The following is a 24,017-nucleotide window of genomic DNA, read 5'->3' on the forward strand; positions in this document are numbered from 1 at the left end:
TGAGGACCCCCTCCCACCCCGCAAGAAAAACCACTTTCAAGCGGTACTTTTTCTGGCTTCTTCCTCCTGCTGGGAGGGTAGGGGAAGGCTTGTGCAGGGAGCTCTGATGACCTCCCCCTGGAGGTGAGCGAGTGCTGAAAGTAGGTGGGGACTCTGGGCGGCCCAGGAGGGGATCGCTCACAGGGTGAGGGCACTAACCTCCCAGGATGCCCTCTGTGGGCAGGACTGTGCCCTGCACCCCCGACACAGCGCCTGGGAGGTTGGCATGGCTCGGGCTAGGGGCGGCAGGAGTGCGGAGAAGTGGGGTCCTCCCCGCCAGGAGGGGTATGGAGTTTCCCCGCTTTGCTGCCCGCTAGATGCGCCACCTGGAGCCTGTGTCTGGTACTGCACCCTCGCCCCTCCACCGGGCTTCGGGGACCTCTGCCCCTCAAGCCACTGGGCACCTCTGAAAGCGCACAGGTCAGACCTCCCATGCACCCGTTTCCTAGAGTCACAGCAACAAAGTACCACCAACCAGGTGGCCTCCACAACAGAAACGTATTGCTTCACAGTCCTGGAAGTCACAGGTCCGAAGTCAAGGGGTCCTCAGGGTGGAATTCTTCTGAGGGCTGTGAGGAAGTCACATGTCCCTGAGCTCGGGAATTCTCTGTCCCCTCAGAGGAGGTGAGGGAGGCTCAGGCCAGGCCCTCAGGGAGCCACCGCCCCCCCATCGTGTGCAACCCCGGCAGAGAGCACACGCAGATCCAGGAAGTGAAAAGGAAGACTGTTCAGTGTGAGGAAGAGAGTTGGCAACCCCAGAAGAGAGCAGGTGAGAGCCAAGGAGTCAGGCAGAAGGTTCCACAGAAATGAGTTGGAACAGAAAGATGGTGTGTGGCAGCTGAGGGGCCTGGAAGGGATGTGTGTGTGTGCACGTGTGTGTACACGTGTGTGTGAGTGTGTGAAAAGGCTGTGTTCCATAGACGCGGGCAGCAGGGCCCAGGTCACCACCGAAAATATCAACTGTTGCCATGGCCTGGGTGGCCCCCACAGTGAGGGACATCTGGAGCCACGTGGGCCAGGGGTGGGGATGGTTTCACACACTGTCAACGTTTGTGAATGTCACCGGCCGGGCACTGGGCGTAGGGAGGTAGGGTTTCTGCAGTCAGCCCTCTGGCTAGTGGCTACAGTAAGCGCCACATGCCTGCCTGTCACAGGACTGTCAGCGCCTGCTGTGAGACCAAGAATAGGGCCCTGGCTTCCTGCACTGTGACGACTCCCCTAACCTTACTGCTTCCTCTCCCTGGCTGCTCCCCAACATCCAAGTCTTCCTCTCTGAGCCGAGTCCCCAGGTGTCGGCCTCTCGGTGTGTGGACATTCGTGACCGTCTTCCAGACCATTGCAGACATTCTTCCGGTGTTTTAATGCTGCTTTGTTTGAAGCGGACCCTGTCGCGCTCCCTTTGCCACCCTTGGGTTGGGGATGTCCAAAAGCTGAGGAGCTTCATCTGGGACACAGGGCACAGGTGTCTGTCTTAGGGTCTTAAGCCCCTCTCGCTCCTTCTGTGTGCTCACAGTACTCAGCCTGTTGACTTGTCTCCCTCTCTCTCTGCCCAGGTATGAAGCGGCCACTGAGCCCCTCTCCCCCGGGTGAGAAAGAGCCCCCCGTATCTGGAGCTACAGAGTGCCCCCCTCGGCCCCCAGAACTGCCTAAGCCCAAGCGGGAAAGAAAACGACCATCCTACACGCTCTGTGACGTCTGCAACATCCAGCTGAACTCAGCAGCCCAGGCCCAAGTGCACTGCGGGGGGCGCGCCCACCAGCGGCGGCTAAGGCAGCTCAGCTTGGGGAAGACCCCCACCGGGCCAGGTCAGTGCGGAGGGGCGATGCTCCCACAGGCTCCGTGTGGACCCTATGAGAGGCTCTGGGGCTGTGGGCTCTCTTGGGGGTGGGGGGAATGTTGCATCTGGGGTGCCTTCAATGGGTCCTCATGGTCAGAAGTCCCCCCGATACATCAGGACAGCCCCCCATGGGGTCTCTTAGGATCTGAGGGTCTTTAGGACTGAGGACTTCTCTTGAGGTCTTTTTGGGGTGTGGGAGCTCTCCTTGTGAGGTCTCTGGGCGGTCAGGATCCCTAAGCAGCATTTCTCCAGTCTGGAGCCCCCCAGCAGGGTTAGCCTTTCTGACAAGGGATAGCATGGGCCTCTGCTCTAGTCTCTGAAGTTTGGGGTCAGCAAGGTGCACAGCCCTCCAGCTGAGGGACAGACAGGGGAAGCCACTCCTCCTTTGGCAGCTGGACTCCTGGCCAGGATTTCTGCCTCTCCCTGGCTGGGGTGACTTTGCAGAGGTTTGGCTGTGAGCTGAAGGGGCTGCTGGCTACAAGACAGATTTCTGGGGGAAATGGGTGAATGCATTCATGAGGGTGATTTGAGCTGACAGGCACATGGGGGCCATGGGGAAAACGAGGAGAGGCAGGCTGCTTGGCTGGCAGGGGAAACAAGTTCAGAACCAGGCCCAGTGTGGGAGGTGGGGAGGGCCAGAACTTCTACCTGGTTCTTGGGAGCAGCCACTGGAAACCTACTTTGCAGCCCCGGTCAGGAGCTTTGCCAGAGCGCTATACTGTTGTTTTGGCAAATATTCACAGGTCACCCACTGCGTTTCTCTCGCGGTGCTGGGGCCCCGGGGACAAATCCCCATTGGACTCCTCACCGTCCTACTCCAAGATGGAGTCTTGTCTTTTGGTCTGAGACAGCCACAAAAAGAGCAAATAGTGTTGTGGGTGCCACATGTGGGTACAAAGGGAGAAGGGGTGATTATACCTGGGGACACCAGGAAAGGCCTCCTGGAGGAAGGGGGACACACTGAGCTTTGGAACAGGGGCATGGGAAGAAAGGACACCGCAGGCAGAGGTCACCTTATAACCAAAGGAAGGGGATGGCCTGAGGGCTGGTACCAGCTCCTCTACCTGAATGCTTGGGGCTGGACACCGAGGGTGTGACTCTGAGTAAGAGTGTATCTGACTATATGGATATTTCTGGAGTGTGTTTGTGTGTGTGTCTGTGTTCAAAAGTCACGCATTCATTCTTTAGCTATTTATAGAAATCAACTAGGCAACCTGCTGTTTGGAGGATTCGTATTTTTACTTTTTTCTAGCTTTATTGAGATATTATTGATATGTATGTCAATTTAAGGTGTACAGTGTGATGACTTGATACACCTGTGTAATACAAAATGATTACCACAATAAGGTTATTCAACATCTCCATCCCCTCACATAATTGTGATTGTATGTGAGTGTCTATAGCATTTCACAGCTCCCAATGTAAGTGTGTAAAATGGCATTGTTAATGACAGTCACCATGCTGTGCATTTGATCCCCAGATCTTATTTATCTGACAGCTTGGAATTTATACCCTTGATCAGCAGCTCCTCATTGCCCCCACCCCACCCCCAGCCCACCATGACTCTAATCCTTCTAATCACTTTTTAGATATATTTTTTTAAAGATTTTATGTATTGATTTGAGAGAGAACCAGAGATAGCAAGAGAGAGTACTAGTGGGGAGGAGAGGGAGAAGCAGTCTCCCAATCCAGGGGCTCGATCCCAGGAGCCCAGGATCATGACCTGAGCCAAAAGCAGCCACTTTATGGACTGAGCCACCCAGGTACCCCGAGACTGACTTTTTTAGATTCTGCGTGTAACTGAAAACATATGGGATTTGCCGAGGAATTCACATTTTTCAAAGGTGGCAAACCTGCCCGTCAAGAATGGTCTGAAGACACAGGCAGACAAGTTTGTCCAAGATAATAGCAGGTTCCAAAGAGGCGGGTAGATGGTGGTGCTTGGGGAAGTCAGAGGCAGAAGGGAATTGACAGAAGTCAGGGGAAACTTCCGAGAAGTGATGTTGTTGTTGGACTTTGGAGACGGAAAGGGAATTCCAGGCAGAGAAAGAACTAGAGCCAGTGCTCTGTGATCTGAGGTCTGTCGTGGCCTTCCGGGAGCGGTGGGCACAGCCAAAGGTGAGCGGGAACCAGCTGGAAGGGCCTCACAGCCAGACTGGGGGCTTAGCCTCTGTCCTGAAGGTGATGGGTGTCCCTGAAGGGCTCTGAGCAGGAGTCATTAGAGTTTTTAGATGTCTCTGGCAAGAGGGAAGGTTAAGACTTGGGGGTACGTGAGAAGAAGCAGGACATAGATAGATTCTGGGGTCTTTTCTGTAGCAGAAGCAACAGGACTCGGTGACAGAGAGAGGTAGAGAGGGAGGTGTCCAGGATGACTCCAGGTGAGGGGATGCTGTGCCAGGCAGTGCCATCCTCAGAAGGGGGGCACCGACAGGGAAGTGGGCGTGGAGGGCAGTAGGGGGTGGGGAAGGCGAGTCTGGCCTGGGTCTGCCCCAGGATCTGCCATCCAGCCCTGGTGTAGCCTCTTTAGCCCTGCTTCTGGATGGCAGACCCTGGGGTACAATCCTCCCTCTCTCCCTTCCTGCCCACCTGGAGAGAGCAGGTGGCGTGCGAGGAGAAAAGGCTAAAGCACGAGATGTGGCCAGAGGCAGAAGGGCCACCCGGATGGGAACCCCTTCTCTGGGCTTCCCTCTTTCCACAGTCCTCATCCCCAGAGTTCTGGGTAGGTTTGTAGGGACACCAGGAGACGGGATGCCCGCTCCTCCTCTCCAGATTACAAAATGGGAAGTGAGTTGCTGTCCCTGCAGTCACCTGTGGTGGCCTGTGCCAGGATTCTGCTCGGAGGGGTGCTTGGAGCCTGCCTTGGGCACAGCTCAGAGGGGGCGGCAGCCATGGGGGCAGACCTTTCTCACTGTCCTGATGAGGGAGGGCGTTGGGCTCTGGGAGCATGGGAGGGTGACAGCTGGGCCTAGGGCAGGGATCAAGGGTACTCAGATTTGTGGGAACTCGGGAATTTGGGGGCCCCAGCTAAGAACCTGTTGTCCGTTGGCCTCGTTATTTCTGAGCCTACTCCAGGCCACTCCACACACTCCCATGGATTTCTCCTCTCTCCTTGGCTCTCTGAGCGCTGGGGGTGGGAGAGCCAGCCCCAGCAGCTGCCCTGGGGTGAGGACTGGGGGCGAGGGGCCTTCAGCCATGCCGAAGGCCTCTCCTAGCCCTTGGTGGGGACTGGGCCAGAGCAGAGGGCCCTGAGGATGTAGCTGACTGGGGGTAGCCTCGGCCTCTGAACGGAAGAGTCACACAAAAACCTTCAAGAGGCTTGAGGCAAAGTGTAAGGAGCCTTTAACACATGGCTCTGCAGCTAGACACGTGAGGTCTCAGCCGGGTGGCAGCTAGGGGGACCACTCATTCGCTGGAAGGGTTCTGAAGGTGTGGGGGTGGGAAGGCCGCACTGGGAGGCCTCCTGGAACTGTCATTCTGATTAGGGGTCTGTGAGGCTGGCAGCTTGCACGGTGACAGGCCATCACAGGCAGGGAGGCGGGGACCCTCTCCTCCTCATGTCCCTTAGGCCACCCGTGGGAGTGGGGGACGGAGACTCTTCTTTCTCTAAGCCTCCTTGCCAGTGCTTAGGTCAGAGGCTTCCTTGCTCAGCCACACCTAAATGAGCCTGGAACACTTGGGAGGGGGTACAGGATGGGGAAATGGCAGGTACCCCAGACTTCCCCTAACCCCTCCCCCACATGCTGCCCCAACTCCCCCCCCCACCCTCCACCCCATCTGTCTCCTATGCAGCAGGCCCTTCCCTCCTGCAGGAATGTGTCTTGAGCTATCTTCCCCTGCCCCCCTTGCCCTTCCTCCCACAGGGTGGGCTATGTGAGCACCCGGCTCCTCCGCCCCAATAAGGTTGAACTCAGTGACCCCGCTGACCACCATGCACGCACAAACGCACAAACAATTTTAGGTTGTTCTTGAACATCTGCAAAAAAGTTTGCTGGCTCATCCCTCTTAGCCTCAGCCTCTACTGCGAATGCTGGGCCTGTACAGGGCACGGCGGGGGGGATCTGGAGGCATCTGCTTAGGACCCAAACTGTTTGGGAGGCAAGGCATTCCAGCCACGCCAGGAGATGGTGGCGCTCACTTCTCACTTTACACTGGGATGCTGGAGCTCAGAGAGTGTAAGCAACACACCCAAAGCCACAAAGCAGGTTCAGATCCCAGCGTGTCCGACTCGTCCACCCTAGTCCTGCTGCTGCTGAGGAGAGCAGCATATACGACGAAGTTCTGGACCTGGATGTTTTAGGAATGTGGAGAAGGGATGGCCAGAGAAGGCAGGCTGGCTCCCAGATGATGTCACAGCGCTCAGAACCCATGGCCTCTCCTCTGCCTTGTGCCTTGGTACCTCCACTGAAAAATGGGGAGATGCCAGCCATTCCCCCACTGGGCCTCACCTGGCTGGGGAGGGGAGGGACGGCTCCCTAAGCCAGTCCCTCCCTTCTCTTGGCAGGACTGACCCAGCCATACAGTTCACCACCACCCCCCGCCCCCCACATCTACCATCACCCCCCGCCCCCCCCATCTACCATCACCAGTGCAACATGACACCGGAGCAGAGAGAAGAGAGAAGGGGATTTTGGAAATGACTTAAGTTCTGAACAGGCCAGGGGGGCCTTGGGTGGGGAGTACAGAGTAGACACTAAGTGGAACAGGAGAACAGAGATGAACTCAGATGATAATGGATTTCGGGGCAAAGACTCCGTGGCTTTGGGGGTGGCCAGTGGTCAGAGTGGTGCGTGGAGGTTGTTACCTGCCCTGTACCCTCAGACCTCTCCTAGCTCCTGTTCTAATCAGACTCTCCATCTCCTCTCTGAGTCTTTGAGACACAAGCCTCTTGCTGCATTCTGAGCCCCAGAGATCAAAGACCTTGAGCTCAGGTCACGCCTGAGTCACCGGCTTGATGAGCTCCTCACCCCCCCATTCCCCGCAGATGGATTAATTTCAGTCCCATCAGGAAGCCCTGGAAACCCTCCAGCCTGTCCCCCCATCGCTTCTGTATCTCCCTGGGCTGCTGATTCCTCTTCAGTGCCCCCCAATCCATCCTGAGGCCTTTGGGTGCATGTTTTGGAGACATAGGGCTCAGCCCAAGGCTACCGGTAAGTTCTTCTTGTAGTCTAACCAGAGTCTCCTGCTGCTGTTCTCCTTAAGTGGAAAATGATAGAAGTGCCCCTCACTCTCCCTAGACAACCGTCACCTCCCCTTCCCCCAGGTGTGAACCTGACCATCAGACACTCCCCCCTACCTGAGACCACCAGGAAATGCAAGGTTGTCTGGGTGGAGAATTAGGGGGCTTAGCTTAGATCCCTGCCCTCAAGAAGACAAAGATTCCGTCTGTGTCTGGGTGGGTTAATTAGCCCTGGGCTTGAGTTTCCTTCCTCTCCCCAAAGGAACAGCTCCTTCCCCCAGAGCCTCTTCCTAACAAACCTGTTTTCAGGAGCTGCTGCTGCCAACCCCTCCCCAGACCCTTTGCCGGCTGTACTGGCTTCTCCAGAGATTACAGGTTATTGTCTGGTGGAGACAGGATGCTGAGGGGGTGGGGGTTAGCGCTGGGCCTGGGCTTGGAATGCCAGACTGGATCCAGCTGTGGGTTGGCCTGTCCTCTCCCTCATTCCACCCCCTCCCCCCCCAGCCCCCAGGTGCTCAGGTGAGTAGAGAGCTGGCCTTAGTCTGGAAGAGGAGGGGGAGGAAGGAGCAAATGGGGGTAGAGCTGAGCCTGGGGGTAGGGAAGGGTCTGGAGCAGGGGAGCGGGGTCAGGAGTTCTAGCTGACCAGATGAACACCCCCACCCCACCTGGCATTGCCCAGGTGGTAGATCCAACGGTCCAGGCAACGGACTAAGAAGGGCAAGTTGCCTGGGGCTCCCTTCCCACACCACATGGCCAGTGCTCTGGGGTGTAGTGGTCACACCTCCCTGGGCCTCAGTTTCCCCTTCAGCAAAGGAGGTAAAATGTAAGGGGATGGTGGGCCAGAGGATGAGTAAGGCTGGACAAGAGAATGGGGGCTCCTGCAACAGTAAGCCCCACGGCAGAGCTGCAAAGTTCAGCAAGAACTTTCTGGCGGGCTGGGAAGGGGCTGGCAGCACGTCCTTTCTGAAGTCTCTATAGGCAAGGTCAACTCTGCACTTAAGTACAAGAGGCACTAGAGAGGGATTCTCTGGAGGAGGGGGATGGAGGCCGCCCCCTGTCCCCAGTCCCCACAGTTGCCCCATTCTCCACCCTTGGGGCCAGAAGTGCTCTGTGTTTTCCACCCTGGCTGGGATGGGGGAAACTGGGGAACAGGCAGCTGCTTCCAGGCAGGGGGGAGAAAGGACCCTGCAACCGCTGCTTTCCAGCAGGAGCAGGAGTCCCTCCCTCCGCCCTCCCCTCCTGTCCCTCGCATCCCCACCCCTTCCCTCTGTCACTCTCTGGCTGGTTTCATTTGCTCCTCAGACGGCGCTCAGCGGTGCCTCCAAAGGCAGAGAATGCTCTTGGGTGAGTGCTGGGGGTGCCAGAGCGTGGGGTGGGGGCTTGGACAAGGGTGGCTCTCTCCTCTCCCCGCCCCATCCCTTTCCTGCTGTTTTTGGCCCCCAAAAGTTGTCTGTGGAGAGATTCTGGTAGCCAATGACACTTGGTACCTTTTCCAAGGTCCAGAGCTGAGCAGGGGAGCCCCCACTGTGGCTGGGAACAAAGGTGGGGGTGTGGGTGGAGGGCAGGACTGGTCAGAAGACTGGAGGGGCACCCTGAAGGAGGGAGGGGGGGGTCTACGCTTGGGGCAGATGCCCATTTGAGGAGACCGTGCCAGAGGTTCCTTGTATCAAATCATACCTCGACTACCAAGGAGGGTTGTGGGGGGTGGGGTGGGAGACTACTGAAGAGGGAGTCATTATTTCAGCAGAGAGGGAGAGAGAGAGAAGTGGACAAAGGGAGACAGGCAGAAATCTGGGTGGTCCTATCTGAAGCCCAGCCACTGCCCTGGAATCCACACCAGTGCCCCCGACCTATATCAGGGTCTCCTGGCTCACCCCTCCACACAGGGGCTACCTGGCACTCTCTGAGAGACACAGCCATTACCTTTTAGGAGGTATTTTTGGGAACCCCTTCCACAAGGGCAGGGGCTGGAGGGCTGGGGCAGAGTTCTTGTGACTGGTTTGGTGGGGGTCTTCCTCTAGCTGGGGATGGGGGGGGCATCTGCAGGATGTGGGAGCACCCTCTGGCCCACCCTCTGGTGGGAATCTTAAGCCAGCTGGGGGGTGGGCAAGCAGGAGATCTTGGATTAAGCTCCCATTCCCTGCCTTTGGCCCTCTCTCCCTCCTGGACTCCCATTTTCTTCAGAGTTTTAGTTTCCTCTGTGATAGGAAGGGGAGTTTTACTCTTTGAGATGTGTGTGTATGTGCGTGGGCCTCAGGGAGGACCCTCCCATCTGCCCCTGTGACTTGTGGTGGGGCAAGAGAGGGAGAGAGAGAGAGACTCTGGGTCTGGCTACACGAGCTAGTGTGTATGTCTGGTGCATTTAATTTTGTAAGGGAGAGTGTGTGCACGCACCCATCTCTGGGTGACTGTGTCTGTTTATAGATGTTTGTGTCTACACATCTCTTTGTGATGGCATGTGCTGCTCACTGCCTGTCTGCGGTTTCCTATGGTCTGTATATGCTTTACTAGGGGTCTGGGTGTCCTCGTGTGTCTGTCCCTCTGGGTATATATATATGATCTGAGCGTGTCTTTGTTGCTCTAGCTTGCCTGTGTGTACGTACATTGTGTACGTGCATGCTTGTGCGTGGCCTCTGGGCCGGCCTTTGCTTCCAGCCGGCCTGGGCATCTGTCCCTCTCTGCATGGATACCACCTCTGTATAGCACACCTCAGTGTGCCTAGATGGTCTGTCTCCTCAAGAGGAGAGGTGTGTACATGTATGTCTTGGCGTTTGTGCCTGTTGCTGTCATATAGGCACCTGTGAACCGCAGGGTGTGTGCCCCTGTGCTCCTCAGTATATTTTTCCAAGTGAAAGCAAAACAGCAGGATGTGGTTTGCCCAGATCCTCTCCCTTGGGCAGCTGCCAGAGTGATATTAATTCATAAGACACCTGCTCTGTGCCCCTGCCCCAGCCTCAGTTGGAGCCTGGAATGTGGCCTCTTTTCTGCCATTCTTTCTAGTTTGTGTTTAACCAGAGCAACAGCCCATCCTCTTGAGGCAGCCGACCAATGAACTGGGGGTCCCAGCTGTGGACCTCTGGCCAGGGTTTGAGAAGGGAGGGACTTAGCCAGGGTGTTCTGCTACAAAATGCCATCACAATAAATGCCTCCCCCACCCATAGCTGACCCTTTTGTGGGTGCCAGGCTGTGCGGTATCCTCCTGGGGCAGGTCGTGGATCTGCGGTGTCTCCCTTCATTTGAGTGTACCCACAAGCCAGCGGTCACATGTGTATGCATGTGCCGTGACTCACGCATCATCCCAGCAGCTGGGGGGGCCAGGGTTCACGGTGAATGTCAGTGGCAGACAGTGGGTGGCACAGAGCCGTGCTGTGTGAAGGGTGCTGGGAGAGTTCCCAGAAGCCACTGGGGAGGTCCTTACCTCAAATCAACGTGTGCCCTAGGCCTCGTGTGGGAGAAAAGTATACCCAGTGGTGGGGGGAAGGGCACAGCTGGAAGTCATTTCTGGGTGACTTGATGGGAAGGGGAGACCAAATCACTAAGTGCTCCCAACATCCCCTCTTCAAATAGCCTCCACACCTGGCTCATTTGTTCCTCAGACCCATCCCTGCCCTGCCCTTTCCTCCTCTCCCAGCTGTAATTCCCACTTCACAGATGGGGGAAACTGAGGTTTATAGGTAAGTGTCCAGCCCAAGGCCTCAGATACCATGTCACTGGAGCCCCAGCGCAGGCTTCTGGACTCCAGGTCTGGGAGGGATGGTCTGCCACAACTCCAATTCCTCCATCTTCTCCTCCCCACTCCTGGGAACCCACACAGGGAACCCCTCAAACCCCTCTCCTGAGGCCCCTCACCAGCCCAGAAGGTCAAACTCCCCAGTATTCACTGTAGATAGAGCCTTCCAGCAGCAGGCAGCACCCCCACCCCTCCATCCCTCCACTCTGCCTTGACCTTTGTGAACCTGCACTGTACTTTCGACTTCCGATGGTTGCAGGGCCAGGCCTGGGATGCCTGGTAAAACTTCACTTATCCTGCAGTGAAACCTAATAGGCTCTCCCTGCAGACTGTCGGCGCTCCGCCTGCTCCTCTGCGATCCCACAGCATTTTGCTGGCGCCTCCCTATACCTGTTTGGCTCTCACCTGGGAGCTCTTCTAGGAACTGGCGGGTGCCCCTGATGAACGAACGATCCTGTCGCTCCCTCCCCGGGCGGGACACGCTTAAGGCGGTCTCACCTCCGTCACCGCCCTCTGCACCCCCCCCCCGCCCCCCGCACGTGCCTGCCGAGGGTGCCGGGCGGGGGAATGGCTACAGCAGGTGCACCCCAGGAAGCCGCTGCCCTGCCCGCTGCCCAGCCTGCCGCCCGGTCCCTCACGGGCTGCTGGCGCCTCTTCGCCCCGGTTACCGCTAGTGGCTGCTGTCGCTCAGTAGAGCCTAAGGAGACCGTGGCCAGAGCGTCCACCGCGCAAGATGGTGGCTCCCGAGTCTCCGTGAGTGTGTGCGGCAGGCGTGTTGCCCAGGCCGGGCGGGGCGCCCCCTCCCGGAGCTTCCGGCCGGGGGTTGGGGGGGCGGGCGATGGGTGGGGGCTCTGCGGGCTGGGCAGCACCGCGGGGGCGGGGGGAGCCTCCCGGACCTTGGAGGGTGCCCCCCACCACACGCCCCCCAGAGGAAGTTCCCCAGCCCTCTGTGTCCCGGTGGAGCAGGGATCCCCCACTTCACCCATCCTCCACCCCGGAGCGTGGATTCCCCGTAGGGGCTCCAGACGGAAAAGGGCCCAAAGGGGCCAGGGGAGGAGGCTGAGGACCGTCATCCTGGGGCCCCATATGTGCTATGTTTGAGGCTGACCAGCCAGGGTGGAGTGGGGACCACAGATCAATACACAGTCACCCCAGGGGCCCCACAAGCTGTGGCAGCTCATTTCCAGGTGGCCAGGGTGCAGAGAGGTGTGAGGGACCTGGGTCTGACAGGTGGACCGCCCTGGTCAGCCTTGGTCACAGAGTCATGTCTTATTTACACCCCACGCCATCCAGGCTGTTCCCTCAGGTGGAGGTGTAGGAATGTCAGTGATTTTGGCTGGTTGGTTTTAGAGCAGGGTGGTCCAGTAGAACTTTTTGGGATGAAGTAAATGGTCTCTCTCTGGGCCATTTCATACAATAGCTGGTAGCCACATGTGGCTATCAAGAACTGGAAATGTGGCCAGTGAGACTGAGGAATTCAAAAATGTTTTTCTAATCCTGACTAATTACAAACAGCCGCATGTGGTTACTCGCTCCCATATCTGACAGTGCATTTTCAGAGTCCATCTTCCCATGCATGCTCCCTACCTACTCTTTCATTCTTTTATCAGAAACATCCTAGGGCTCATAGTACTTTTATTCATCTGTAGAATGGGGCAAGATAGCCAGTGTCTAGGTATATAGAAAGGAGTTGACAAACTTTCAAAGGGTACCACCTTGGACTTGCTCCTCCTTCCCATTTGAAGATCCTTTGGGTGGTGGGCTACAAAGGGTCGCAGCATCATGGGATCTTGGGAGGAAAGGAGGTCAAAGGCAGCTCTTTTAGCCATCCAACAGGTGCCCAAGGCCCCACTCCATTGTTCTCTCTGCCTGAAAGCTGGTGGTTCCTTATTCACTCACTCCCCAAATCCTGTGGAGCTGGGTGCCAGGCAACGTTCCCTTCCATGGGGTTCAGATGTGAACAAGTAGTAAACTTTCCTGCTGTCAGGAAACTTGCATTCTTGAGAGAGAGGGAAAAGAAGGAGGAGAAAGCAAGCAAGCACTATGCAATAGAAATGCAGAGAAAATAAGCAAATTTGTAAACTGTGAGGAGTACAGTCAAGGAAGCTGACAGGAAGTAGTGACAGAAAAGAAAAGGACCTCCTGAGAAGGGATAGAGAAGTCTCTTAGAAGAGTGGGGAAGTGAAATAGGCAAAGTATTGAGAGGAGGTAGAGACATTATGGAAGAAGGTACAGCATGTACAAAGGTCCTGGGGACAGGAACCTCACATTCTAGAGCAACTGAGGGAGGGCTGATGTAGCTGGGAGGGGAGAGAGGCACAGGTGACACTAGAGAGGTCAGCAGTGCCTGGGCATTTGGCAGACCTTGAAAGGGATCCTGGCACTAGCCTCAGAGAACAAGCAGTCACAGAGGGGTTTTAGGCAGAATGTTTTCAAAAGCCCACTCCAGCTGCTCTTGGTCCAGATGGCTCAGAGAAGCATAAGAATGGAAACCCAGAGTGCCATCAGGAAGTGACTGCTGTAGTCCAGGCAAGTCCAGGTGCCCTGGATGAGGCCGGTGGCAGCAGCATGGAGAGAAGAGAGAAGTTACGGCAGATTTTGGAGGGGGAACCGATAGCACCTGTGGGTAGACAAGGTCCAGGATGTGGAAGAGAGCAGGGGCTGGAGGGGCATCGTCTTGACCAGAGCATCTGGGTAGGAGTGTGGATGTTTCCTGAGCTGGGGACAACTATGAGAGGAGCATATCTGCACCGACAGATGGACAGTTCCATCTAGACAAGCCAGGAAAGTAGCTGGACGGAGAGGTGTGGCACCCAGAGGGGTGGCTCGGGCTGGGGTGGTCTATTTCAGGGTGACCAGCAGACATGTTTCTGAATTTTGGGGACAGTTTTAGGTTAGGAAGAGGAGGAGGAGATGGCTTCAGAGGTGGAGGGGTGCTGATGGGGGAAAGGAAAACCGGGGTACATAGGGTCTTGGAAGCCAGGAGAAATGCTTGCTTCAAGGAGTGTGGGACAAGCAGTCCCAAGAGCCACTGAGTGTCTAAGAAAAGAGGACTGGTGAGTTCCACTGCACTGAGCAATAGGAAGCACCTTCTCTTGAACTGAACAGGCTGCCCCTGGAATTCTGTTCATCTGCCCTTGTTGGACTTATCCACCAAGTGCTAGGTTCCATAAGGGGTACTGGGCACATCAGGAGGTAAAGACAGTCACTGCTTTCTCAGAGCCCAGTCATCTAACCAATAGCCTTAGAAACAGGAAGTTCTTTCTCAATCCTTCCATTTTCTTAACAAATTTTGCTCAAGGGTATCTGCATGCCATGCCCTCTGGGGTGGGGGTGGGGTTTAGGGATACCCAAATGAACAGATATAATCTTGGCCTTCTAGGAACCAAGTGCAGAGTTAGAGAACACCTGAGTTTACCATACTGCATTACCAAGACGCACACCCATTACTGGAGGCTAGAAGACAGGCATTAGCCCCTGCTGGGGGATCCTCTGGGGGCTGAGAGGACGCAGAGCTGCTCTCCTGGAATGCATGGGAATTAGGGAGGAGGGATAGGAAATTCCAGGCTCAGAGGATGAAAGCAGGAGCAGAGTAACAGCTGGGTGTGTGTGTGTGTGGTGGGGGGCGGGGGATGGTGAGCCTTTGGAGCTGGCTGGGCAGCCAGGAGCAGCAGGAGGTTGGGGAGGACCTGGCTCGTGGGGAGGTGTGTAGGTTCTGGCAACCACTTAGAATGGCAGTGAAAAGGGGGAAGCAAAGGAGTGACCTGCGTGTGAGCTCGCTTTCTGGATGCTGAGCGAGGGATGAATTTGGGGGCATGACTGACTGCCGAGGTGGAGGCAGGTGCCTAATCCAAGTGAGACAGTGCAGGCCAGTCTCAGCGTGGCCTTTGGGGGTCAAGGGGATGTAGAATCTTTTTATTTCTTTCTTCTTCTTCTTCTTTTTTTTTTTTTAAGACTTCATTTTCTTATCAGGACCTTTTTTTTTTTTTAAGATTTTATTTTTTTATCAGAGAGAGAGAGAAACTGAGCATGAGTGGGTGGTGGGGAGCAGAGGGAGAGGGAGAAGCTGACTCCTCACTGAGCAGGGAGCCCGATATGAGGCTCGATCCCAGGACTCTGAGATCATGACCTGAGCCAAGGCAGATGCTTAACCAACGGAGCCACCCAGGTGCCCCTGGACATAGATCTAACTCTGCCTTGGCCCCTTTCTGCTCATGGAACCTTGGGTAAGTCACTTAAGGTCCTCCAGCCTTGGTTTCCTCCTCTCCAAAATGAGGAGGGTACCACCCTCAGAGTACTTGCAACAGCGATCTTGGTCTTCTCCTGGAGTTACTGCAAAGTCCTTAGCACAAGGCTGGTGCAGTTCACACTTGGCAAAGGGTAGATATTGCTGTGGCCCCAAGTAGGCATCTAGGGGACAGGGTTGAGGGATAATAAGGAGGTAGAGCTGGCTGGTTTTGGCCATTGGCTGAGCATAGCCTCTGGTCCTGAACGGCTCACCTAGGCTCATTCCTGGGGTGGTGGAAGAGTGAGCAAGGTACGGGCAGCCAGCTAGCTCCTTCGGTCTGGGACCCACCCCCTCTTCTGGGCTTCCCTTCCCAGGAGCACACTGTCAGGGTGCGTTTGTGTGTGTGTGTGTGTGTGTACACCCATGTGTAGGTTTAGGGAAGGGAGGTCTGGAGAAAACAAATGCCATCCTTTGGCCCTGTGGCTCTGGGGGTTCAGCTTTGTGCTAACTTCATTCCGATGAAATAAAGGATGTGGACCAGAGAGACTGGCCATCCCTTGAATGAGGAGTCAAGGTCATATCCTGGCTCAGTCACAGATTATCCAGGAGCCCTGAGCACTGCTGTTGCCTGGACACCGTGCCCCCACCTATAAAACATGGTTGCACAGATGGTGCCAGTCTTTCCAGAGCTGAGTTCTGACATGTTTCAACCATCAAAGCTCATCAGTGCCTTGTCCTGGATGGAGGGAGACCCTTAGTGTGGGTCCCCTGGTCTCCCCAACTTTTGGATGACATTCTATGGCTCTTTGCATGACCCCACCCATTCCCAGTAGCCCTTCTCCGTTAGGTGTCATCCACCCATCAGCTGGGGAGTGCTCTGTGGGCAGCATGAACCCACGGTGGACCTCCTAACACCTCTCCCTTGTCTCTTTCATCTCCAGTCTCCACCGGCAGAGCGGGAATAAGCTTTCCCAGCTAAGTTAGACGGATGGTCCCCATTAGCCCGCCGTGCCTTTCCCACCAACTTCCATTGATAAGGAGGTGTCGCTGTGTGTAGGGGGAGGCTGGGGAGCCAGAGCACTTGGGTGGGAGTTGGGGGTGCCCTGCCCCTGGAGCAGGAATGGTTCCCCCAGGGAAGAAACCCGCCGGAGAGGCCTCCAACTCCAACAAGAAGTGCAAGCGTTACTTCAACGAGCACTGGAAAGAGGAGTTTCCCTGGCTGGACTTCGACTACGAGCGGAAGCTGATGTTTTGCCTCGAGTGCCGCCAAGCCCTAGTGCGGAACAAGCACGGCAAAGCCGAGAACGCCTTCACCGTGGGCACAGACAACTTCTAGCGCCATGCCCTGCTGCGCCACGTGACCTCGGGGGCCCACCGCCAGGCTCTGGCCTTCAACCGGGGCCAGCCCACTTTGGAGGGCCAAGCGGAGGGAGGAGGGGCCTACTTGGACCTGGAGACCCCGCCCACCTCCAGGGGCATCAAGGCAGAGGTGGACCCGGCCAAAGTGGCCATGCTGACCACGGTGTACTGCATGGCCAAGGAGGATGTGCCCGATGACCGCTGCTCTGCCCTGCTCGAGCTGCAGAGGTTCAACCTGTGCCAGGCCCTGCTGGGCACAGAGCACAGCGACTGCTACAGCCCCAGGAGGGTGAGGGACATGCAGGTGGGTGGCAGCCAGAAGTGTGGGGGAGGGCATGAGGAGGGAGGACATCGAGCTGTCTGGGCAGAGCGCCAGCATGCCAGGTCCCCAGGCAGCAGCCCGAGAGCTTCATGCCTTCACCCAGCAGAATCTTTCACTGAGGTGTGCTCTGGGCCAGGCCCTGGGCCAGCTGCTGGGGGCATGGCCACAAAGAGGCCAGAGCTGGCCCTGTCCCCGGGGAGGGGCATGGGGCTTTCCCTGAGGGCTGAGGCCAGAGGTTGCAAGCTGGGTAGCCTGGGGGCTTGATTGGCCCACAGACATATTTTGCTGATTTTCACAGTGTTTTTGGAAAACGTCAATTAGTTTCCAATTTAACAAACAAACAAAAAAAAACCCAGAGAGATTACATATAAAAATGTGGATTTGTGACTTCTGAAAAGCTAGGTTCTTGTGCTCTCGGGGCATGAAGACTAGACCCATGGCTTCTCCATTCCCTTTGGTGTATCCCTGGCCCAGGTCAAGCCCAGTACCACCCACAAGGCCTCGGGTATGCAAGTTGCTGCTTTGTCCTAGGCACCAGGTGTGTGAGTCCTAGAGACTGGTATGAGGGTGCGGGAGTTAGGTCTCATCCTGCAGAGAGATGACAGAGCACACAGTTGGGGCTCTGTGTAACTGGGAGGGAGCAATGTCTATCAGTTAATCCCCGAGCAGCAGAGTGGAGGGAGATACCCAGGAATAAGGCCTGGGGGCAATGCTGTAGAAACGCACACAGAACACTACAGAATTTTTATGGTTCCTCAAGCATTTTTATACTTATAAGCATAGCTACAAAAATTTACATTTTTAATTGTCAACAACCTTTTTTTTTTTAAGATTTTATTTATTTATTTGACAGAGATCACAAGTAGGCAGAGAGTCAGGGGGCAGGCAGAGAGAGGGCGAAGAAGGCTCCCTGCTGAGCAGAGAGCCCGATGTGGGGCTCGATCCCAGGACCCTGGGATCATGACCTGAGCCGAAGGCAGAGGCTTTAACCCACTGAGCCACCCAGGTGCCCCTGACAACCTTTTAAGAAGCTGAGAGGCAGGTAGTAGCCTGATTTCAGAGCTGAGGAAACTGAGGCTCGGAGAGGTGAAATGACTTGCCCAAGGTCACACAGCCAGTACTCAGCCAAGCCAGAACAGGTTTGTTGGTCTGTCCCTGAGGCCTATCCCCTTTCTGTCTTCTGTACTGCTACCTCCCCTGCTCAGGACAAGCCTAACTCTGTCCCTCCCTTTCTCTCCCTGGCTGTCCCAGGTGGCCATTGCCAGTGTCTTGCACACAGAGGCCTGCCAGCGCCTGAAGGCATCCCCATATGTGGGGCTGGTGTTGGATGAGACCAGGGACTGGCCTGAGTCCCACAGTCTGGCCTTGTTTGCCACTTCGGTGTCCCCCTGTGATGGCCAGCCAGCTACCACCTTCCTGGGCAGTGTGGAACTACAGGAGGGTGAGGCCACCGCTGGCCAACTCCTGGACATCTTGCAGGCCTTCGGCGTGTCTGCACCCAAGCTGGCCTGGCTCAGCTCGAGCCTCCCCGGGGACCGCCTTGGGCATGTGAGCCCACAACTGCGCGCTGCCTGCCCACTGCTCACGGAGCTACACTGTCTCCCCGGCCGGACAGATCCTGAGCCCCCTGCCTACTTAAGTGAATATGAAAGCGTGCTGGATGCCCTATTTCGCCTCCATGGTGGCCCCAGTTCCCACACGGTCCCCGAGCTCCGGGCGGCCCTGGACCTGGCAGCTATTGACTTGGCAGGACCACGGCCAGTGCCCTGGGCGTCTTTGCTGCCTATCGTGGAAGCAGTGGCTGAGGCTTGGCCTTGCCTGGTGCCCACCCTGGAGGCCTCTGCCCCTGCCTCCCCTACAGCTAGGGCACTGGCCCTCGCCCTGCGCCAGTTCACCTTCGTGGCCTTCACCCACCTGCTGCTGGACACTCTGCCCACCTTGCAGAAGCTCGCCCTTGTCCTGCAGCCAGAAGAGCCGGACTTGGCCTTGCTGCAGCCCCTGGTGATGGCAGCTGTGGCCTCCCTCCAAGCACAGCGCAGCTCAGGTGGGGCGCGCCTCCAGGGCTTCCTGCAGGAGTTGGCTTCCTCCGGCCCTGACTTGGGCGGCGGGCGCTGCACCTACCGCGGCGTGGAGCTGGTCGGCTACTCCGAAGCTGCTGTGCGGGGCTTGGAACGGCTGCGGGGGGCCTTCCTGGACTCCATGCGGAGGGGGCTGGGGGACTCCTATCCCGGGCCCTCGCTGGATGCCGTGGCCGCCTTCGCGGCGATCTTCGACCCGCGCGGCTACCCGCAGGCCCCCGAAGAGCTGGGTGCACACGGTGAGGGAGCGCTGCGGGTACTGCTGCGCACCTTCGCTCCCGCCGTGGTGCGCCAGCGGGCATTGGGCGACTTCGCGCTCTTCAAGCGCGTGGTGTGCAGCCTGGGGCGGCTGGGCCCGCGGGCCCTGTGTGCCAAGCTGGCGTGCGCGCGCTCTGAGCTGCACGAGCTCTTCCCGGACTTCGCAGCCCTGGCCGCTCTGGCCTTGGCGCTGCCCGTCGGCGCCGGCCTCCTGGACAAGGTGGGCCGCAGCCGGGAGCTGCGGTGGTGGGGGCAGAGCGGGGCCGGGGAGGGCCGGGGTGGCCCCGCGATGAAGATCGCCGTGGATGGGCCACCGCTGCACGAGTTTGACTTTGCGCTGGCCGTGGAGTTCTTGGAGAGTGGGTGGGCGGAGGGGCTGCTGGGGTAGCAGCTCACGTGAGGGCGGCCGCCTTCTCTCTGCCCCGCCAGCCTGGGGTCCGTGCTCTAGGGCCCCGAGGCGGATTTGACCCCGCGGCAACTCAGCTGACCGCCTGTGGCCTCCCACCCACCTGCCCCGGGCTTCCTCTGCTGAGTACTAACCCTGCCCAGTGGGCTGTGGAGGAAGGGCTGCATGCAGATGGGAGCTGGGAGAGCCTGCAGAGATGCTAGGTTTGGGGGCTCCCTCAATATTGCTCCTGTCCTTGTCAGAGTTTGGTGAGGAGTAGCTCACCTTTTTCCCTCTGCACCCAGCACAGATTTGGGCCCCAGAAAAACTGAGGAGTCTTTGCTGGAGGGAGAGAAGAGGACTGGGTCTCAGGAATTGAGGGACTGAGGGAAAGGAGATGGGGGTGATGGCTGTTAGCTCCCCTCCTGGCAGCATCTCTTCTGTTCAGATAGAACTAGAGAGCAGATGACTTCCTTGGTTTTGACACACAGCACACCACCGTCTCTGTGCACAAGCTACCAGTTCAAAGGAGGTAGTGGTGCCCATGGATAGCCTGAGGCTCTTCTGTATACGGCTGTGTATATAGACATATACCTCTATAAATGTAAAATAAACCTACCTTGCTTATTGTTAACAACAACAACAACAAAAATTCTAAAAGGACTTCTTACGGTTTTGCAGTGACAGGGTCCAGAAAAGTTCCCATGGACTGGAGTTATTTCTAATTCTTTTCTTTCTCAGAGTCTGGTTGCTCCCCAGAGTTCCTAGCCTTCCCCTGCCCTTGCCTCAGACCTTTAAGACCAAAGACTGTAAAACCACAGGGCTGGACTGGCCAACTCTGGCCTGACCCAGGGGTTGGAGCGCTTTTTGCCTCCCGGGAGGAGTTGGGGTCTCACCAGAGCTAGGGGAACACATCCCTTCAGATTCCAACAGGTTTCCTGTCCTCTCTGTCAGTCCCTGCTGTGAATGATGTAGGGATCGGGAGAGGGGCAGTTAGTGAGAGGGGAGAGGGCTGGCCTTTTCCCAGGCCTCCCAGGTGTGGGTTTAACTTGCAATAAAAGGAAACCCGGTACAGCACATGGTCTCCATGGTGGTGGTGGTGTGTGTGTATGTGTGTGTGTGTGGACTCCTCTGTCCCCTCCCTTGGCCTGATTCTCCGCTGGCGTCCATTGAGGATCCATTGGGGGTCTTCAGGGCTGCCTCTGGAGGGGATGGGAAGTGCATCCTAGGGGACTGGGAGCTGAGAACTGTGGTCTCCCTGCTCCTTCCCCTCACCCCCATTGTGTAGAGGAGAGGCACAGAAATGGACTGGGAGTGCCCAGGGCTTACCCAGTACTGCTCTGTGAAGAGGGAGACGGTTTCTGCCCCGGCCCCACACCCAAGAAGCCCATCAACCTCTTGTTCTGGCTGTGGAGGTCGCTGTGAGCCCTGTGGCTCCCCATTTCAGACCCTGCCCTTCTTCCTCCTGCAGCAGGCCCAGCCTCCAGTGCCCCCAGCCCCCTGCTGGCCTCCCTGCCCCTGCCTGCCAGGCCTCTGCAGCCCCCGCTGGACTTCAAGCACTTGCTCGCCTTCCACTTCAATGGCGCTGCCCCGCTCAGTCTCACCCCCAACTTCAGCACGGTACGGGCTGGGCTGGTGGGTGGGGGCATGCAGCCGAGTCCGGGGTGGGCGGGGAAGGTGGACACAGAGGGTTGGCTCTTAGAAGTTGGGTATAAGTAGGAGCAACATCCCCAAGAGTGACTAGGCACTCCCAAAACAGGGACCCCTGGGTCCAACTTTCCCTGGAGACAAGGAGCGAGGATGGGGACACCCCCTCCCCTGGTAACGATGCTGGGCCTGTGGCCCAGAGGTCACACTTTGAGTTTTTGTAGAGGGACGTCTGTGGATGATCTGTGTATTTCTGTGTGCATTGGGGGTGTGCCCTTCTGTTTTAATTTATGTCTCTGTGGGTCTTTGTGTGTTACTTATGGTTGTGGATGTGTTGGACATGTGTGTATTTGTAAACAATTCTTTGCGCCTTAATGACTGTATGTAATTAATGTATGTGCCTGTGTCTCTGAGAGATGTTTTGTGTCTTTGTGTCGACTCTGTAGGTGTTTGGTGTGTGTCTGACCTCTTAGTGTATGTGTGTGTGGGGGGTTGGGTGATTGTGTGTCTGTGAAGTGTGCCATTGGTACTCCTGTGGATCTGAGTCTTTTTGCATGGCTCTGGGATTCGCACTTGCCTGTAGGCCTCTGTGCTCTGTGTCTGTGTATATCCAAGTGTGCGTGTGTGTGAATGACAAGTGCAGGGAGCACGAATTTCACTTCACTATAAGAAGTACCCCCCTTTCTTTAATTCTGAAACATCAAAGGTCATCATTAAGGAGCCCCAGCCCGTCCTAACAAGATGGTGGGAAATTCAGCCTCAGTTATCCTTAGGAGCCCCTTTCTCTCTAACCTCCAGGGTCACACAGAGGTCCACGGGAGCCTGAGCCATTTGGGGGGGGGGTCCCTGTTCTTTGAGTCCCTCTGTCACTTGCTGAGGCACCATGCACACAGGGGAGCGGGTATATCTTCTCTTGCCTGCACTGCTGGGACCCTGTAGGCCATGCTCCTGGCCCCTGTCTGCCCCCAGCCCCAGGTGCTATTAGGTAAGGGTTAGAACCTCATTCTGTTCCCTGGGGAGTTTCTGAAACCATGCTTTTCTCTCAAAGCCTCTGTTCTCTTCTCTCAGGAAGGTGTGGAAAGTTCCTCTTGATAAGCAAGCCCAGACAACTGCTTTTGGTCCAAAAAGCAGCCCCTGAGAAAAGAGAACACAAAGGCTTGGATTTATAGAAGGAAAAAAAAAGTTAAAATAAGGAAGAGGGGGAAAAAAACCCTATACAAATTAATATATCAAAAAAATAATAATAATCCTACAATTCAGGGAACCGTCTGGTCTCCACAGGCTGCCACCTGCCCCTTCCCGCCACCCCTCCTTGCTCTGGCCATGCCCTCACTCCCCCACTCAGGCCCTGTGACAGTGGCAGAGCTGAAAAGATAAGCCTTCTCTCCCCCAGCCCACAGGCCCGGCACAAGGCTGGGATATGGGAGAGGATTTCCAACAGAGAGACTCTTTGTCCTGTCCCTGCTTCTCCCTGCCCCCAACTCTGTCCCAATAGTTGTGATTCTTGTGAATAAGGAAAAAAAAAAACCCAAACCAGAGACCAGAGGGGCAGCAAGAGATGCCAAGGTGATCACTGGGACATGGCAGTGTTTCTTCCTGACCATCCCCCTCTCCCTTCACGCTGAAGCCCCTGCGAACAGATTAAGTCAGCCAGGGAGGAGACTGTTTTTTTTGTGTCTCCTATCCACAAGGATGGGAAAGTTCTTCCTATGTCTGGATGCCTGCCCTCCTGGATAGGCATTAGTTTTTGGCATTTTGTATTGCCTCCCCTTCACAGCCGACCCCAGCATTGTTGTGCCCTCCCACCTTCTTCACAGATGGACCCGATCCAGAAAGCTGTCATCAGCCACACGTTTGGGGTCCCCTCCCCTCTGAAGAAGAAGCTCTTCATTTCCTGTAACATCTGTCACCTGAGGTTCAACTCATCGGTGAGAGGGAGTAGTGGAAACAGGCTGGGGAGGGGACTGGGCAGGGAGAGGCCTGGACATTGGGTGCCAGAGACTTTCCTGGAGGTATAGGTCTGGCAAAGGGACAGGGATCCATGTTTCTGTCCCTGGGATGTACAAGTCCCAGAAGACATGCTCCCAGTCCTTCACCCATCCTGTCCTCTCCTTTCTCCAAATTCCTCTGCCTTATCTCTAATGGCCCTGGAGTCTCCATTTCCCTCCGCTTTGCTTCTCTCCTGTGTTCTGGATCCTTCTGCGAGAGAAAAGACTGCCTTTTCCTGCTCTGGGTCCCAAGAGCTCCTATCAGTTCCTGGTCTGGAGCTGAGTTCTTAAAGCACAGGAGAATTGATGTGTTGAATATGTCCATTCCCATCATCTTAATTAGTTCTCCTGATACTTCGTGAGATGGAGAGAAGTGCTATTATCATCCCCACTTTCCACATGAGGAAACAACCTCAGAGAGGTTAAGTGACTTGCCTGAGGCCACACAGCTAGTGAGTAGCAGAGCTGGGATTTGAACCCAGGCCTGGCTGACCCCAAGGCCCACATACTTTCTACCACAGCCTACCCCCAGATGGTGGAGAAGCCTCATCCTGGCCTCCCAGAGAATATTTACCTTCTGTCTGGATGATTCTGGGGCTTGGGAGATCTGCTCTGGTGAAAGGGTCTAGGGAGGGGCCACAGGGTCCCGTCTTTCCTACACTTGGGAGCAATAAGCAGGGACCCCTGGTTGAAGGAGGAATGACACCAACAGGCCAGATTCAGGGGCTCCCTCCAGGTTTTGGGGTTATATGAGTCTTGCAAGAGATCGACAGAAAGACTTCATTCTGAGGGAGGGACCATGTCTTCTCCATGCTGGGCCCCTGGCAAAGAGCAAATGCTCAAAAATGATTTGCTGAAAAAAAAATGAACATAGGGATGAATGTTCAGGGTGTACATACCCCAAGTATGAGAACTGCTCAATTTTCTTCATTTGTGCATTTATGAACTTGGTAACTAACATCTGTTGAGC

General features: G+C 56.2%; 2 protein-coding genes across 5 annotated transcripts in view; both read left to right on the forward strand.

Annotated features, from left to right (window-relative positions):
• The first annotated feature begins 1,594 nt into the window (after positions 1-1,594).
• The window catches only part of ZNF385C (zinc finger protein 385C), a 28,489-nt gene continuing 6,066 nt past the window's right edge, over positions 1,595-24,017 (forward strand). For 3 of the 4 annotated variants that reach the window (XM_044247923.1, XM_044247924.1, XM_044247926.1), the window contains exons 1-3: positions 1,595-1,844; positions 20,884-21,032; positions 22,877-22,987. In XM_044247923.1, the coding sequence (XP_044103858.1) occupies positions 1,595-1,844; positions 20,884-21,032; positions 22,877-22,987 (510 nt within the window). The remainder of the gene's footprint in view (positions 1,845-20,883; positions 21,033-22,876; positions 22,988-24,017) is intronic. The other variant, XM_044247925.1, reaches the window with a different exon arrangement.
• C5H17orf113 (chromosome 5 C17orf113 homolog) lies at positions 15,534-19,427 on the forward strand. The gene is given in 2 exon segments (XM_044247922.1): positions 15,534-16,673; positions 17,943-19,427. Coding segments are annotated over 2 exon segments (2,028 nt in total). The 5' UTR covers positions 15,534-16,130.

Source organism: Neovison vison, chromosome 5 (genome assembly GCF_020171115.1).
Source record: "Neovison vison isolate M4711 chromosome 5, ASM_NN_V1, whole genome shotgun sequence".
Lineage (NCBI taxonomy): Eukaryota > Metazoa > Chordata > Mammalia > Carnivora > Mustelidae > Neogale > Neogale vison.